This window comes from Halichoeres trimaculatus, unplaced genomic scaffold (genome assembly GCF_033239565.1).
Source record: "Halichoeres trimaculatus isolate MK-OKI-2021-1 unplaced genomic scaffold, fHalTri1.1 fHalTri1_scaffold_13, whole genome shotgun sequence".
Classification (NCBI taxonomy): domain Eukaryota; kingdom Metazoa; phylum Chordata; class Actinopteri; order Labriformes; family Labridae; genus Halichoeres; species Halichoeres trimaculatus.
Window position 1 is genome coordinate 16732289 of NW_027437191.1, and position 18780 is coordinate 16751068.

General features: G+C 40.2%; 1 protein-coding gene across 2 annotated transcripts in view; it reads left to right on the forward strand.

Annotated features, from left to right (window-relative positions):
- Positions 1–2658: 2658 nt before the first annotated feature.
- nkain2 (sodium/potassium transporting ATPase interacting 2) overlaps positions 2659–18780 on the forward strand; it is a 120789-nt gene continuing 104667 nt past the window's right edge. For both annotated transcript variants that reach the window (XM_074685135.1, XM_074685136.1), the window contains exon 1: positions 2659–4039. In XM_074685135.1, coding sequence (XP_074541236.1) covers positions 3986–4039 — 54 coding nt within the window. In that variant the 5' untranslated portion in view covers positions 2659–3985. The remainder of the gene's footprint in view (positions 4040–18780) is intronic.

Genomic DNA, 18780 nt, shown 5'->3' on the forward strand with positions numbered 1-18780 from the left:
AAACCACTGCTGATAAGTGTGCTGCCGTATAGAATCACTTATTGTTTATTTATCTATTTATTTATTTATTAATTAATTTTGCATTGTTTTAGCACAAATGTTAGAAAGTGATAACAGATATTGTATCATCCTGTGTTTACATTGACTGAGTGCCACATTAAGACCAGATTTAGGATATCTCCTCCCCAGCACATGGTCCTCTGACCAGCAGGGGTCTGACTCAAAGGTGAGGCACACATCCCGTTTCCTGGATCTAAAACCTTTGTGTGATAGTGACATAAAGAAAATTAGAGGGGCTCTCTAACAAAATAGCCAGAGGTAAGACAAAGATAAGGATAAACAGCAGGAAGTGATTAAAAAAGAGACTGTGGAATACTGCGCATAGAATAGGGAGAAGTTGAAGAGAAAAATGGGCAGATGGAGCAATGGATGGATGACTGAGTAGGTAAGATGATAAATATAAGCTGGAGTGGATGGTTGGATGGATGGATGGATGAACGGGTGGATGCTTTGACACAGTGCCCCAGGGAATCAGCCATTATACATGCCACTGTCACTCAAGATTAGCGGTATAATTAAACTCCTGTCGCACCGTGTGGTTGCAACGTGTGTATGTGAGTTTGTTTGTGTGTGTGTGTGTGTGTGTGTGTGTGTGTGTGTGTGTGTGTGTGTGTGTGTGTATGTGTGTGTGTTTGTGTGTGTTTGTGTGTGTTTGTGTGTGTTTGTGTGTGTTTGTGTGGGAGGGGTGGGCTGTGACAGAGATTGATGGGGAGGGGAAAACAGGCCATTATGTTGTATAGCTAAAGCAGTGATAGCCTCTACACCCCTGTGTCTGTTTAAAACGCTGGCCAGTTTATAGGTGTGGCACATGTGACCCCATAAGCAATACACACACACACACACACACACACACACACACACACACACACACACACACACACACACACACACACACACACACACACACACACACACACACACAACTGGGAGGGACTGCTTGTTTTAAGTAGCTTAATTTGGACTTGTCTTCAGCCGTGATGCCTTCACTGAACTCTTGGGACTATGTGAACAGCACAGCTTGTGAGCTAAATGAAGTGTCATTCATAAATGAGGCAATTACCATCTAAAGTGTTAACCCAAGGCTCTTTCCTGTAATTGACAGATAGTTAAAAGAATGTTTTTGAATGTTATTTGACATTTTTAAACACACTGCCCGGATCTTATTTTGACAGATCCTGTTAAATAGCTGGTTATTAGGAAAGTGTTTAGCCGTAGTGAAGGAGAAATGTGAATAAATGATTGTATGAACAACTCAGGGCAGGGGGACTCCCCACTGAGAGAGGGAGAGAGAGAGATTAATGGTTTCAGATTAATGGTTGAAGGCCATGTTCACTAGCAGCTGCACTGCACGCCGACCGTGGCTTCATCCCTCTCTTGCTAAATGTTGGTGTGTCTCAGAGAGTGAAAAGAACCCCGCCGCTCCCCTGCCGAGCGGAACATCAGCCTCGTCAAGTGAGCCAAAGGCAGCCACATTATGGGCGGAAATCAGATACAATAGACTTCAAAGTAAAAGCCCAGAGAACAGCAAAATGTCGATATTTCATGTGAAAAATTAAAAACAAAAAGCAATGAATAATAATAAAATAAAATTCTATTTTTCTTTTAAATGGCCTCTCAAATTTGTTCCTGCATCACATTTGTACAGTGATATTGAACAAAATTGATGCAAATCTTGAGTTACACATAGGCCTAAAAACCATCACTATATAAGGCAGCAAGATGACCAAGGCAAAGAAAAAACAAAAACAATACAAAACAAAAAAACAAAAACAAACAAAAAACAAACCAACAAAAAAACAGACATAAAAAAACAAACACAAAATAAATTTAAACATACAAACTTAAAAGCTTTTTTAAATTGAATTTAAGTTGCACCCAGGTAGGCTAATGTAAATAAATAAATAAATAAATAAATAAATAAAAAAGAAATGTGCACAGTAGATTGTATGGGTGCAAATCAATTTGTTTTAATGCTGTCCAAAGTCTTTAGCAGCACCCCTTGTCAAAACACTCTAATATAAATATTCCATAAAAAAGAAATGTGCATTTGATGTCTTTAGCATAGTGATAGCCAGGTCCCCAACACACGTGTCATCGGACTAAGCAATTCTGGTTGAGACTTCCAAACATAGTCAGGAATATAGTGGTCAAGCATGTAAACCATTTAAATCATCATATAAATCAACCATAAACGTTTGAATTTACCCAATTCGCTACCAAATTATCTTGCATTTATCAACACACACAAGGTCGGTGTTTTTGAGCCTTTGATAAGCTAAGTAGACAAATGGGCAAATATAAATCTCACTCACCAAAAAACACCCTGCTCTCAAGTTTGGGCCTCAAAGTTGCTGAAAGAATCAGTAAAATTTTCAATTCAAGAAAATCTTCCAAATGCTTGGGATTTTAAGGCTGCAGTTTGTTTGAAATACTTTGGTTTTACATACTTCCTAGTGTATCCAAAAAACAAAGGAAATCTACAGGTCTTCTAAAACGTTTCACTAGCCCCACACAGAGCACGTGCGCGCTTTTATTTTGAAAATCCTCGCCGGAAACGCGTGTTGTCGCGCGGTGTTTGACTTGACAGATGGCGGGTGAGAGACGCTCCTCACGGCTGTCTCTCTCGGTCCGTTGGTCCATCCCGGTTTCCCATTGTCTCCCCTCCTCATCCCTTGAAGACAACCCCGAGATGGCAAACTAAACTTAGCTGTATATTACGCTGATATCGCCTCTTGAGCGTCCCGTTTGGTGACTTACTTCGACCCGATATCTCACACGGTTTCCTCTCTGAATGAAACGTGGACGTGTTTTTCTGCCCGGTTCATTTTTTGAGATTGTAGAGATTTATTCGCGGTACCGGAGGAGGAGGAAGTGACTTAACCGACCAACAGCTGAGGATACGGCGGATATGTTTGGAGCTGATGGAAAGGACTTCCAATGGTTGTTGACATACCACAACATCCTTGCAACAATTTTACTCACTGCTTTCTGAGTGGATGAAACACTAAAAAAATCAAAAGGAAAAAGCAGAGACGTTGGATTTTGACCGCGGGTTGGAGGTAAAAAGGCTGTGTTTGGTTTTTCTGGTGTGAATGGACCCCTGAAGGATGTTGCCGCTACATGCCCGTTACTTCCCCTGAGAGGAGAGAGGAGCTGGCTTATGAAAGGAGGCAGCGACCGCTTGCACTTGTTTTCTCCACCCAGACACAAATTAGGCGGGTTCACTCACCCCAAATCCACATGCTTGGATTATTCAACAAAAGGGTAGTTAATCTGGGCAATCTTTCCTTTCAATCCCACCAGCTCTGACTATTGTTGCAGTTTTCAGTGTTTTATAAGTCTCTCCTGAACCGTTCTAATTTAAGGATGCAACCAATGGACGTGATTTTCTTTCGGACTTTCTAGTCCTGTAGGAGATAATCCTGACATATCTGCACATGATGAGGAATGAGAGTTTTTCCTGTTGCCTGTCAATTAACATGAATCACACCTCCTGATTGAACAAACTACTTAACAGAAAAGAAAAATAGATGGTGAACTGAACCAACCTTTTTGGATACACCGGGATTAGTTCTTGGAGTCATATCTCCCCCAGCCCCAGCATCCATCTTTGATCCCTGACCTCTTGTTTGTTTGATCCCTGACTCCTTGTTGGAAAACCAGGAGACCTAACTGCTTACCTCTCATCGCCACTCTTTTGAACAAAGTAGAAGCCTTTTATTCCCCTGAGCTCCTGCGAGTACAGGGGCCGCTCTCTGTCCACCGAGGCTGAGCAGCAAGCTGCTCCACCTGGGCTGCTGTCCAGCCAGACAGGCCCTCTGGGGGCTACTTGGATTTCCAAGGTCCAGCTGGAGGTTTTGGGAGTTTTAACCAAGAGCCCAAGTTCTTCACCACTTGGATCACTGGAGAGAGGGTGGAGGACACCATGGGGTGCTGTAGTGGCAGGTGCACCTTGGCCTTCATATGTGGCATGCAGTTGGTAAGTGTTTAGATAACCATTGGTTAACAGGGGATCAATTTTCAGAAAGAAAGATTTCTTAATATCCTAGAAGAGTTAAACTAAAACATGTAACATGGCAATCAGAGAACACAGATCTTACTTTGGTGATTATAAACTGGTAGATGGATGGAAGTAAAGCTGGGGGGAAAGATGGATGACTGTAAAGTCACATAACAGAAGTTAATAGGTGTGTAAAAGGTCATGATACAAGGTAAGATCTGGTTTAGGGGACAGATTGACGAATAGGCATATTGAAAGGATGAATGGATGTTTGTAGGGGCTTGAAGATGGCACTACGAGCCCATATGGAGCACTGATGGATAGGTGGAGGTTGAGAGTGATAAATTGAAGCAGTGGAGTTAAAAGAGGAGTGGATGGATAGCTGAATGGCACATGGATAGATGTTAGGGACAGGTACTTGTGATTTATGGGGGGAAATGTACTGATGAAGGGAAGGAGGGATCAACTGCCGCCTTCCCCCTGTGTCTGTGTGTCTTTGTATCTCATCCTTTCATCATCACCATCTGTGTCAACGGGAATCAGTGCCAGGCAAGACAATGGGGAGAGAGGGGTGTGTGTAATGTGTGAGTACACATGAGGATGTGCAAGTAGGAATAAAAGTGATTTCACCAGTTTTATCCTGTGAGTCAGTGACATCAAAGAGGAAAATCCCTTCTAAGCTCTGATATGAGGTGGGTAAAGGTGAGTCATTTGGTCCTCTTTTCCCATTTAAATTGGCTAAATGCAGCTGATCCCCGACGTTTGTAAAATAGCTGTAGTATTTTTTTTTCAAGAAACACAAGTTTTCATCTTATTTCTTGTCACTGCATCAGTAACTTTTATTTGGCGGACAGTCTACTCATGCAACATATGACCATACCAAGTTAGACATAAGCCGTTATAGCTCCAACAAACATGCATTTCAAGCACAAAGACAACACAACTGTCATCAGTTGAACAGCTTTCATCACCCCTGATTTGTCAAGTTAAGCTCACAACACTTCAGGAAGGCTTCGGCATCCCAGAACTGTCCCCCTTTGTGCTAGCTCTCACCACCCATCTTGCCCACATAGGAGAGAGAAAATGTAAGAGGAAACAAAGCGAAGAGTCTGTGGATAAATGTTGGAAAGAGGACCAATAATGCAGGGTTATGTTGGAGTTTATAGGATTTTCTCCCCAAAATATGTCAACTTTTACAGAAACAATCCAGCTCAGTGATCTCCTGTGGGACTCTATACACGTGTTAGTGTCTGTGTCTGCCTCAAACCCTCTCCTTTGCCTGTATGTTGATGTTTTGGGCTTTGTCTGCACGTTTCTTGGCAGAGAGTAAGCATGGTTACATCAGCCAATTACAGCACGCCCAGTGCACAAGCAGTTTTGCGTGTTGATGATAGCGAGTAGAAGAAGCTATTTGGAGCAGCTTCGGAATGGTAGACCAATGAAACACCTAACAGATTAAATTTTTTACAAAATGAGGGTGAAGCTTGACTCAACTTTCACTCACTTTTGGGAACTTGGAGAGCAACACAGGACAAAGAGTTACGCAAGGCTTTTGCTAACCAGTTATGTGTCAAATACCCGTGATTAGCTTGCGCTAACATGATTAGTCAAGTGCATGGCTCTTGAGTCTCTCCTATGTAGAAACGAGATGCTACAAGTGGTTGCTAGGCTAGTCAGTGTGTTCATGTAGCTTTGGTTGGAGGTTGTGTGTGTGCGCTGCTGCTGGCACTGAGCCAAGGAGGAGGAGCCTAGTTTGAATTTGTGTTTATGAACAAGTAACCAAAAATCCTGCAAATTCTACCTTTAAGGTGAGAAGCCTGTTCAGGACAGAGCTCACTCCTGACAGTGGCCTGCAGTTGCCAAACCCATCAGCTTGCTCATCTTCATTTTTCTCTGGTGGTTGGGTCTGGAACCTCTTTTTTTTGTCTGAACAATTTCCCAACCATCTCAGGTATACTGCTCCATAAGATGGCACAGCTGTACAGCTGCTTCCGTCTTGCGCTGAAAGATTTCACCAAAGGGAGGTCTGGTGAATCCACCTCTGTTGCCTTTTCAACCTTTGTGACATACCATAACAAGTCAGCCAGAACATATCTTCACATTTTTTCATGCTGTAGTGTCATTTTTTCGCATAAAACTTTTGCTATACATTGATACAACCCTTATATCCCAAACTTTGATAAAATGTCCAGACTTGTGTCCAGGCTAACTAAATACATTTCTAAAAAGGGCAATAAACCATAAAAATTAAAATTTTGCAAATATTTTCTGAGTTCAGAAATGTCATGGCTGTATCCCTTAAAAATATGAAGTAAAAAAAAATGTGATGACATGTATTAAACATAGGAAGAAATGTGAACAACCGCGGTGTGGATCGCAATGTTATTTATGCTATGTACTAGATTTATACACTTAATGCTGATTTCTGGTCATTGATCGATCTATCTTATCCAGTTTCAAATTTATTGCCAAACAAAAGCTAGCATAAAAATTGTAGCACCAACACTATACTGGGCCACAATAGAGTGAAACAAGCTACTGCATTTGCTGTTCTGGTAGCAGGGCGAAGTGAAGTTTTGGCTATGTCACACATTGGGTTACTTTAACTGGTGGTAGATCTGTACAATTGCTTCAAGGGATGGTGCACTGGCTGCTGATTATGCCCCCTGGAAAAGAAGAAATGAAATGAGCAGATCTGGAACCATTCATTAAGGTGAATTGGTCTGGAGATGCCAGGGTAGCCTGCCAGGTCAGGCTGTACACTCTGCCTATCCCTAGTCCCTCTTTCTTTGTGAAGGGGGAGAGGAAACAGAGAGAAAAGTTAGTAGAAAGATGTTAAGAAAGCAGGGCCAGAGTGAGAAGATTTAGGCCCAGAGTTCATTCTCACTTAGGCTGGGGATGTAATAAATAAAGTAGAAGGAATTGTAGTTAACAATTAAGAGACTAATAGCAGTGGAAGCATTCATTTGGAGTTGTAGGAACCAAACACAACATCAACCACTTTTCGCTCCATTAATGGTCTCTACCAATTCTTAGGAAATGTTTCACCGTTAAATACTAAATCCTGTGCTACCATGGGGTTTTTGGTAACAGAAATGAAACAATGCTGATGAGAACCGTAAAATTAGAAGAAAACAGTTGTGTTGTGGGCTGGAAAACCAAAACAATGAGCTGAAACGTGCCAAAACACTCACTACAGCAATATTATATCATCCAGCTGGATGACAGAAAATGACTGAGCCTCTCCACCATCATGTTTAACCATCTGTCAAACAGGTTTCTTTTTGTTGGGGTTTCTACCATTTCAGAGCCTCTCACTCGATACCTGTAATCAAAGAAGCATTATATCTTAACAAAGTATCCGTTAGCTGCTCATCTCTGAAAAATAAGTCAAGGCCGAAGTCTCTGGTGGCGATGCTGGGAATGAGAAGCAGAGCAGGGAGATTTAGGCAAAGTGGAAGTGCTCACTGAAAAATAGATCCTGTATTTTCTGTAACTATAGATTTATGAAAAGCAGCGTTGTCTGGTATAGGAACTGATGATGCCCTGTGGTGCAGAATGAGACATTGTTCATGTGTTCAGATGCATAAATATGAGTAGAGGCGCCCATGCTGTAGCATTCTCAGCTCATGGAGTCATGTACAGTCAGAACAAGCAGATACAAGACCTATTGTTATATTGAATGGGACACTGTCACCGGCACGTTACCGTGTGTTAATATGTGTTTGTTGTGTTGAGTAACAAAAGGAACAATCTGGGAAAATAACCCTAATCTATCATGCAATAGCCTGCTAATGCGTACAACCCTCACTGTGGGATGCGTGGTTGTAATAGCTGTATGAAATCACGCATTGTAACACAAAGTCAACAACAGACATGTAAGTGTGCCGACTGGATTGCTGCATGTGCTTTACATATATGAAACACACCATTGTGCAGTAAACGAGGATGCTGTGTGTTCCCACAGAGGGAGAGTGTGAGTTTGTGTGTGTGTGTGCTTGTGAATGAGATGCTGTCACAGTGATAGTCATTGTGTCTAATGCGGTGGAACTAATGCTATGCCTTAGTCAACAACATGTTTTGCTCTGCTAACTGTTGTAATAGCTTAGCCAGCTGATACCACCGCTAGCTGAGCTGGAGGACTTACACTGCTGTACATGCTACTGTTTGGCTATGCACTGTTAGCTCTGTCATAGTTAGACAAACGCTGAAGAAAAAAAATAAAAACACTATTCTCTATGGGGTATACGGATAAAGACAATAAAATAGACATTAAAGTGAAAGCCACCCACAGGAAACCGCACTGCCCACAATCCTCTCTGTTCAAAGCATCCTAATTGACCACAAATTAAAAGACAGCCTTTTTTCACAGCGTGCCTCTCTGCTGCTAACCCCCTGCTGAAGCTAATTGTTTTTGCTATGTGAGCTTCCACCTAATAGTTGACCTCATGGCAGAGTGGGAAAACAATGCTGTTGGTGGTCAGTGTGTCTTATGTAGTGGAACTGATGTCTTTTGTTACTCTTAACAGCAGTTTCTCCTCCCGCTTCATTAGCTAGGTTAATTGGTGAGATCAGTGATGTCAGTGTAGCTGAGCAGAGATCGATGAGCCACGTTGAAGATATGTCTACCTCACAGATGACATCACTGTCCGTGTCAGGTGATCAGTCCTTCTGGCAGTGACTTACTGCCAGAGTGTGATCCAAATTAGAGTCAATGTAGCATGTGGTCCTGTGCACTCGCCTTATTACTCACCTTTGTGGTCAGCAGTTTTTTGAGGTGTCTGAGGACCAAATTAGAAAGTGAGGTGGAGGTTTCTTTTTCTTCGGTCTGTAAAAGCAAGTGACTTCTCTTCTTTTCAGTTTGAAGAGCCTGTGGGGACTTGAAAGCTTTTCTCTATTCTAACAGCTTGGAACATTTAACCCATTAAGGGTCTGAAAAATGCAAACATCACAGCTTCTTCAACCCTAAAGGATCATCCTTAAGTTGCTTATTTTGTCTGACAAATAGAAAGTTTAAAGATATAAAGTTTATCATCAAACAGATAAAAGCAAAAAGCAACTCATTGAAAATAAGGGGAATGGGGAAACCTCAGCTGGAGGACTATTTGAAGTGGTTTTATGACCTGATTTGTTTCTTACTTTAAGGATAGAATATATTTATAGCTTTTTAATTCAGTATTCCTGCTCCCAGTGAAATCCCTCTAATCCACTAAAAAGAGTTGATGTTTGCAGATTAACAATATTTTGAACAGACTTTTGAAACACATGGTCCTAAAGAATGACAGAGTGGGATGTTGTCTGATAAAGTCTGAATACTGATTCTGGTACAGTGTATAAAATTTTGTTTTAAAAGCCTTAAATATTCAGAACTGTTTGCTCTGGGAGTTTGAAGATCAGCACCACTAATTGCGCATTTACGGCAACATTTCACTAGCTTGATATAAAGATGGGAATCAAATAGGTGCAGCCAGCTTGACTCAGTCCAACAATATCTATCATTATTCAAAACATGACTTCGAGGCAAACAAATACATTGTTTGTGTCATTCTGATCCAGTTCCAAAAAAATCACCAGATGATCATCAAAATAAAGCCGACAAATATGTTGATTACTTCAATAGGACACATATTTGTAACACAGAACACACAAGTTCAATAACTTTGAAAATCACGAGTTCTGAAATTGATCTTGACATTGGTCCTCCAGCACAGATAACAGGTAAATAAATATAGAACCAATAAGTAGGGATTGGAATTGATAAGATGTCAAGACATGTCAATATCAATGCCCCTATCGATTCTGCTTATCAATCTGATTCTTTATCGATTCCCTTATCAATTCCTATTGTAAATTTTCCTGGTACAAAAAGTAGCTTTACAGGTTTTCTGTGTCAACAACATTTAATTTAGGTTATACTGTAAGTGAATAAAATGTAATTGGTCCCTGAGTCTGGATATTTCTGGGCATAGTTATACAGAAACAGGTAAAAATTGCACACAATGTGCCGTTGATGTACTGGGTTGTAATATATTAATTATTCAAGTAGGCCATCTAGTGTCTCAAAGGGGTTATAGCAATGGTTTAAGTTTTTTGGAACCTTTCCATAGTTATGAAGTCAGCCATGAGCCTTTCAATTACCTGTTAGCTTTTGACATTTGAAATTCTCAGTATTTATTTATTTAATTTTTTTTACTAAGAGTTGATGTGATATGTTTCTGTGATGAAAGTCGAAATTCTATTCTGAAGCTGAAGTTATACTGATGTATGCTAACTGCTTGCATATGCATATGCAGTTTCCCATAAACATTGGCATCAAGCTTGCGCTATTTTCTTATTTTGGTAAATAAGGTGATTTATACCATTTTTAATGTACTGAATATGAATCTCCTGAGAGAGAGTAGTGTACATTTCTTCATGAAGTCAGTTTTTCAGTAAAACTTAAAGCTGAAAATCCTGAATCAGAGTTTTCTTGGGAAACATTATCTAACTGCTAAGCTAAAATAGCTGCAGCAGACTGGTCGATGTAAGGCTGGCGGCTCTGGCACAATGTAAAGAATTGATAAAGGAATCGTTAGGCACACAGGCTAATGATATTAATGGATTGAAACATGTCTTATCGATTCTCAACAGGAACAGGTTTTCAATTCCCATCCCTATCAATAAGTAAGGAACTGTATGTTACAAACTCGACAGCTTTTTCAAGCCACTTTGGAGACTTATGGGCCGTTAACAAGATGACTCAAAACTATTGTTGTGTTTTGGCCTCTTGTTTACACAGAAACGGTGCTTTAGCCAACCTAAAATGGAAACTTTTGAAAAGAGCCTCCAGAGTGGAATTTTTCTGAAACAAAACCATTTCCATGTTAGCAGCAAGCCAGGGTTTATGGTGGAAATACTGACGTCATGCTCCGATTTGCACATCAAACTTGAGTTGTGGTAACTAAATTGCGATGCGCAAACCAGACAACAAGAAGTGTAACAATGGCGAACTATCGTGTTGTGTTTGTGCTGCTGAATCTGCTGACTCTGCTGACTGCCTTTTAACAAAATATGCATCTGTTGCACCTCTTCTGCACTTCTCCTGTTTTGTTGATTAGCAGTCAGCTAGACTTCGTCTGGTCTGCAGGGGTGTGTCTCTACAGTTATATCGCTGACTACAGGCCTGGCATGCATGCTGCAGTGTTTTCAGTTACTCAGTGTTTCCATAAAAACGTGGAACTTTTTCACTGTGTTTTTTTTTTTGTATTTTTGGGTAAAACGCTGTCGTGTAAACGGGGACTTAATACACAGTCACCTCCTTTGTTGTCATGGTCATGGTTCCATCTAGATAGTTCGATCAGTATGTTTAGACGTGTCAAGAATGACAAATTTTGCTTTAACAGGATGTTTCCTTGAATATATTTTGATCATGTGACTTTCTGGCGAGAAGTTGTCATTTTGAGGTTGCCAGGCAACCAGTGCCCAGCTTTCATCAGCAACAGTAATACAGCAAAACAACAGTACAGGACACATGCAAACTGTATAAAAAGTCACAATTCTGTAAGCAGAACAGAGAGGAAGATCATTAAGTCTGACAGAACAAAAACAAAGCAGAGCAAAAACATCACAGCAGATCAGATGGTGTTTGTACCAACCTTTCATGTATACACACACACACACACACACACACACACACACACACACACACACACACACACACACACACACACACACACACACACACACACACACACACACACTCAAGGATACACATATGCCACCAGTGACTCACTTTCTGTGGTGATGGTTGATGTCCTTGTTACTATATCAGTCTACACACCCACCAGCTGCTGTCACAAAGATGATGAAATCCTCCAATGGCGTGATAGGTAACAGGATGGCCTCGCTCTATTGGCTGGTTTGGCGTGTGTGCAGACGGTTGGTGGGTGTTTATGTTGGTGGAACATTAATTATGTTGTTGGTGTGCCTCTTAATTGAGCTGAGTAAACAGAGAGGAACCAAAGCTTTGTGATTAAGTGTAGTTCACATTTACAGTGAGCTGATAAATCATGAAGCAATGAAACAGTTATAATTGACCTTTCAAAATAAGAGACAAGAGGACAAGGTTGATTATGGGTTTGTTGTAGCTGGTAGTGCTTCAGTCCTTTTTGGGGAAACAGATTTCTTCAATCCAAATGGTAAAAAAACGCACTTTGAAAAGACTGTACTAGCTGTGTACTGTTATAAGTTTGGACATATACAGCGACGTGAGACACAGTGTTTGTCTGTCTGTGGCAGTACATTCCTGTGACATTTCCACCATGGAGGGACATGATGAATAATTTACCACTTGGACGCTGTGACATGAATGCAGAAATTGTATCTCTGCATGTGAGCTGTGTGTGTGTTACCTGATTGCAAACCTGCGATGGCGCAGTCATCGAGACCCAGAGGTTATTATGCTTGGGATGAATTTTGAAGGGGAAAAAAAAAACACAATTATATAAATGCTGACGAGTTGGATTTTCCTGGGAAAAAGAACAACAGAAAGTTTACTGTGATTATTGGAAAGAGTTATCTGAAATAAAGCAGAGAACAGCAAATAGGGATTTTGTGGAGTAATTTCCTCTCGATTGGTTTGCACACTGTCCATTTCAAACCAAATATTGCAGTTTTACAGACACATTCTCCCACTCAGTCCAAGTCTGGTTCACCTCTCATATAATTCTGTTAGGGAAATTCAGTCACAGTGGTTCAGAAATGTGTTGGGTATGCATCATGCTGTTGGTTTTTCATCAATTTGAAGCAAATCCACTTTGCAGATGCTTTGATTGAAAGTGAACTGAGCTCCTGCTCTCTGCCAACAAACATAATCTTCAGACCTCCTTCCTCATCGCAACAACTCAGTGAGATAAAAAGGCTTTGCTGTCTTTTATTTACATTGCAGCTTTCACCAAGGACCACACACCACCTCAGCTCAGGGTCTATGAGCTTACTGTTGCTTTTGCTTTACGCTGTCTCTAATTTGTCGGACTCTTCCCTTTAGGTTTCTTTTTTTTTCTGATACTCACCCTCTGTCTCTTTTTCTTTTAAGAGTCTCCCTGTCTTTACCTTCTCTCTCATTTTTTTCTGCATTGAGGAATACAACCCTAAACCTTTGCCATTGAGAACTGGAAATTCATTTACTGTGCTCGAGCGGTCTGTGAATGAGACACGATTACTGACTGCATGTCCTTAAGTATTTTTTTCACTGCACAAAACCAAATTGGAGCCTGCTACATCAAGCTGCACTTTCATTGTGAAGGAAATTTTCAGAAATGTTGGTGAATTTATGAACTTTGCACCTGTTGAGCTCACATATTCCCACATTTTTGATTCTTCATTATTTTCTGTTTAAACCCTTTTCCAAAATGTTAAAAGCTGTCTGATCACGAACAATACATACTTATTTCTAATACAGTGGGTCAATGGTTTCTCACAGAAGGAAATAATTAAGTTTTTTGTTTTCTAACCAGCAAAAGCAGGTTGAATGTATAGAAATCGCAAGTGGTGCCAGCTGATTTTTAACTACTGCAGCTGGCTTGCCTATGTAAATGCTGACACTGAAACAACAAGAAATTGAGGAGGGAATTCATTTAGGGGTTCAAAGCACCAAGAGTTGCGCATCATCTTCCCCACCAGCTGCTTAGTCTAAAGGTCCAGTTCACAAAGAATACTAAAGTTTGAGAAAGGCTCCATGCAGTTTGCCCTTGTTTTGTGCCAAGAGAAGCTGATGGCAGCTCCAATCTCTGCTGCACATAGACTGTATATAGAGTGGACAGTGTGGCTCCGCCATTTATCATTGTACGGTTTTGAAGCCAAACTACCCCCGTCACAGGCGCAGCCACTGTAGCAGCAAATGCAGCCAGAGTCTGCGCAGTAGAGACGATGAGGGATTCTGGGAGAATCTGAGTGGAGCTGGGTGAAAATTTTTTTCTTTTTTTTTCTTTTGAGTGTCTAATCACTTCTTGACTCTACCTCCCGACTTATTTTACAATCCCCGAAAAAAAGTCACGAGAACAGCAGCTGTCAATCATCGTTAAACGTTACATAAAGCCTCGTTTTTAACCTCATATAACTAATGAAAACGAAGCTTTTCAGAAAAAAGAGAACTTGAATTCAAGACAGCTAACTGATGTCTTCAAATCACCACAACAATTGGACATGAGAAACATTTCTACGAGGAGTATTAATTTTTTAAAGACAGATTTTTTAACCTATACTGCAGCCAGCCACCAGGGAGAGCAGTTTTTGTGGAGACCACACTTCCAGCTGAGCAAGCATACGTCAATTTTTTTTTACAGTCTATGCTGCTGCACCAACTTGCACTCTATGCCGTCATCCTCAGAAACCTTAAATTTGTTCGTCACATAGGTAATGAACAAACTTAACACCAGTTCACTGAAAGGTTCATTTGTAAAGAAGTGGTCAATTTTTTTTCTGGTTTCCTTTTATGCAAAGCAGCTTATTGAATAAATGCAAATTGCACCAGTGCACAGAGAGACTTAAATTTTGTTCTTATGCTATTTGTTTTCATGGGATTATGTCCTGTAGTGTAGCCATAATTTTATACCTTTGGCTGACTCTAGGAGAAATAGCAGGAGGGCTGCATGATATGGCCAAAATCCAATATCTTGATATTTGTTGGCTATATCTCGATACACAATATATATCTCAATATTCTGATTTCTCCTCTAAATCACTATATTAATGTTAAATCCAACCCTTTGAGGCATAAAATGACACCAGCATAATGATTCAAGCAGACCTTTCAGTTGTATTTTTAAAATTTGAATGCAAAAAGGGGAAATCTCAATCAGGTTAAGTTGAGCAAATCTTTTATTTTAAACCAAACTTTATGTAGTGACATATTTTTAGTTCCAGTAAAATAATTCATTCAAATTTTTTAAACTGACTGATTATATTATATTATATTATATTGTATTATGTCACACTTTGAAAATATTATGAACTAAAGTTGGAGATAATATTACTTTCGTTTCCATAAATCAGCAACCTGGAGAGTGTTGGTCAGGCTGACTTTAGTCTTTGAGCCTGGGGTCTGGTTGAATTGTATTGCATTTGGGTTTGTCTTCTGATAATATCCCAGTATTTTGGTATTCAGCTGTAAAATAGCATCAAACTCATCTGCCGTCATGTTGGAGCAGTGCTCAGCAGAGTGCTGTGACTGCACGGCATGGGGGGCGCTGAAAAGTGAAAGTGAAACTCAAAAACATGTCATTTTCGTTTCTCGTTGGGGAGAGTTGGGAGAGAATCAGGGCTCATACGAGCAGTAAAGCAACCCAAATAAACAACTACACTCTGGAAAACAAGCCCAGGGAACCCACAACCCGCGACTGATGAGACATGCTGGCGACTTTTTTCTCTCCTCTCCAAATTCTAAAACACGCATGCGCAGGAGGAATTTTCTGGGTGGGCACGGGAGCATGGTGCTCGCTGTGAGAGGAGCACCGCGCTACCAGTAGTGCTGTAGACGGCTACTAAACTACGGTACAAACTTACAATGTTTGCTTGTTGACAACATTTACAACTGTTGCACTATATAACTGTTCTGATAAATACTTTACTTTGGCGCATTGTTTCCTGTAAAAAGTTGTCTTGAACAAAGAAAATTTGTTTCAATCCAATCTCCATTCTGTGTTGTTTGGGTGTTGTTTGTACATCGTAGCATTCACATTTCTCTTTGTGCTGTTTGCGCACAGACAAGTTCTACCCCGATGCATTCACAAACACATAAACATGTGCACGCATTTACATATACAGACAAGCTCATTCCGTATGGCAGACAGAGAGCTGGGAAAACCACCACAAGAAACATTTCCCAGGCAAGGCAGTCCAATTAAAGCAGATCCTCTTTACAGCATCTCAAAGTTAAAGACTGACTTTAGCTTTTGAGTTTGTTGACAGGGTAGGATAAAGTAAGGAACTAAAAGTACTCTGCAACAATACACCTACACCCAGTTCATTATATATCTCCTCTTTGCAAGCCTTTTTGGTTCTTTTTATCAGTAGCTAATAAGATACAGAAATTCAAACCATACATCAATCCACCAGTTGATAAAACAGGGGGTAATGTTGGAGGTTTTTTTTTTTGCATTGACTCAGATCTTATGCTACTACTGTGGGAGTTATTTCTGCACATGTTAAAGTCTTCCCAAACAATCACAGTGTAATTGACACCCTCTCTAGGGTGTGTTTGGTTTATTTTAGGCAATGTGCATGGGTCAGATAAATAGGTCAGCTCTGTTCAAGGTAAAAGATATTTTTAATTACTGAGTCTGACTCCTCTGCCCCGAACTATTTTAAGACACAAACAGTTTAGTACTTCTTGCATGCTAAGTTTCCAGCACTGATCTTAGGGTCTTGCTATAGTTGCTTGCAGTTTTCTTTCTTCTTCTATGCTCCTTTCAAACTTAAAACAGTTATTGCAGGCCTGTTCCACATGTTCTCCCTATGTCACATTTGATTTAAGAGATTTTTTATTGCCATCTGGAGAGTCTGGATTGTTGTTTAGATAAAAAGTCAACAAATTACTTTGGTTAAGGAGAAATATGGTTTGGTCTTCTGCAGTTGACTCGTAAATATGCTGCCATATTTGTTGTGCTGGGGAAAAAATCCATCAGCCAAAAAAATCTGTCAAAAGCTGTCAGCACATAACTCTGCACTCCTTGGGAACTTCAGCTTCAGTCAATACATTAGGGTTTGGAAGAAGACCAACTTTTGTATTGGAAAAAGTGCAGTAAGTTAAATTTATGCTGGACTGTGTCCAAGGGTCCGAGGCAGGGAGCAGTTAAAGGCTTTTAGCCTAGATGTTGGACTAATGCTGCTGATGATGACAAGGTCTTTCACAAAACATCTGTAAAGGACAAAGCTTTTCTCTTTTTCTCTGTACCTCTTATGACTCCTCAGATAGAGCTATAAAAGTGTTACAGGGTATCTGAGTCCTTTTCTAAACTCTTGGTGTCATATTGAAGTAGTTTAGCCTCTAGAGAGTTTAATCCATCAATACTGAGCCCGCATATTCTATTAATACCTATAATTGAATGTATTTTATTATGCTTCAGTATGTTACAGAATAACTAAAAAACGAATGAGAATGAGCAGTTTGGCCGGTATGTGGCAACAAAGCAGATAATGAAAAAATGTCAAAAAAGGTTAAAAAAAAAAAAAAAAAAATCATTTTATTAAGCAAAACCAGAATCTGGATCTGATTTCATGGAGACTTGTTCATAATTTGCAGGATCTCAGTTTGATGATAAAGAGGATTAAAAATACAAAATGACTTATCCTCTTGGGATCATTGCCTTGAATCAAATTGATTATTGGAATGACCCAGTGATTCATAGATACAATAACTGAAGCCCCCTTGAAAAAGAGTGGGATTTTTTCTTTAATATTATTCATAGCTAGGTGATAGAAGGGTGTAAACCGAATCGGAATCATGAACCTAGTCAAAAATTCAGAGATGATCCACTGGTCCTTAAGGGTAGGTTCTGCAGTTATTTTCATTACTTGTTATGAAACACAAATTCAAACTGGGCTCCGCCTCCTTGGATCAGTGCCAGCGGTAACGCACACCCACAGCCTCGGACCGTGACTACGTTAACTCATTCACTAGCTGAGGAACCACCTGTAGCATCGAGTTTCTATGTGGAGAGACTCGAGAACTGTGCACCTGACTTGGCATGTTAGCACAAGCTAATCATGAGTATTTAACACATACCTGGTTAGCAGAAAGTAGAGGTGTCCCAGTCCGATATTGATATCGGATATCGGTCCGATATCAGCAGAAAAACAAGTATTGGTATCGTATCGGAATGCATCTAAAATCTCCAATATAAGCAGTTTCTGTTACCCATTGGTTAATAATAAATAGGTCAGTTTTTCCTCATACCTACTGTTACTGACTAATGTTCTTTGTTTGAATAATATCACTTAATCAAGCCTTTTCTAACATGACAGACATACTACAAAATAAGTTATAAAAGTATGCATGTTTAATGCTGATATCGTATTGGATTAATATCGGTATCCGCCAATACTCAATGATGCAGTATCGGTATCGTATTGGAAGTGAAAATGTAATATCGGGACGTCCCTAGCAGAAAGCCAACTTACGTTGCTCTTTATCCTGAGCTGCTCCCCAAGTTCCCGTAAGTGAGTGAAAGTCGAGCCAAGCTTCACCCACTTGTAGGAAAAAGCTTCATCTGTTCGCCGTTTTGTTTCACTTTGGTGGTTTTTCTTTCTCCCTGCTACTTTCACTGTTGTAGCCACTCGGGACTTCTTCTTCTACTTGCTAATCATTGTTGTGATTGGCTGATGTAACCACACTTACTCTACGCCCAATACAACCAAAACATCAACATACAGGCCAAGGAGAGTTCGATGTACGCACTGACACACATGCGCTGTGGCCCAGAAGTGATGATTGAGCAGGATTATTCCTGTAGAAGTTGACACTTTATTTTTCAGGAAAAACCTGCATAGACACATAAACTCAAGTCCTTTCCACAAGAAGTAAGTCTCAAGTAGGAAAAAGAAGAAGTCAGAGGAGTGCTCAATTATTCATTCTCTGGGGATCATGACCTTATAGTAAAATGATTTTCCAAATTATTGAGTGGTTCCAAGATACAAGAACTTCAGTCTGCTTACTAAGGGGTGGTTCTTCAAATAGTTAGTCC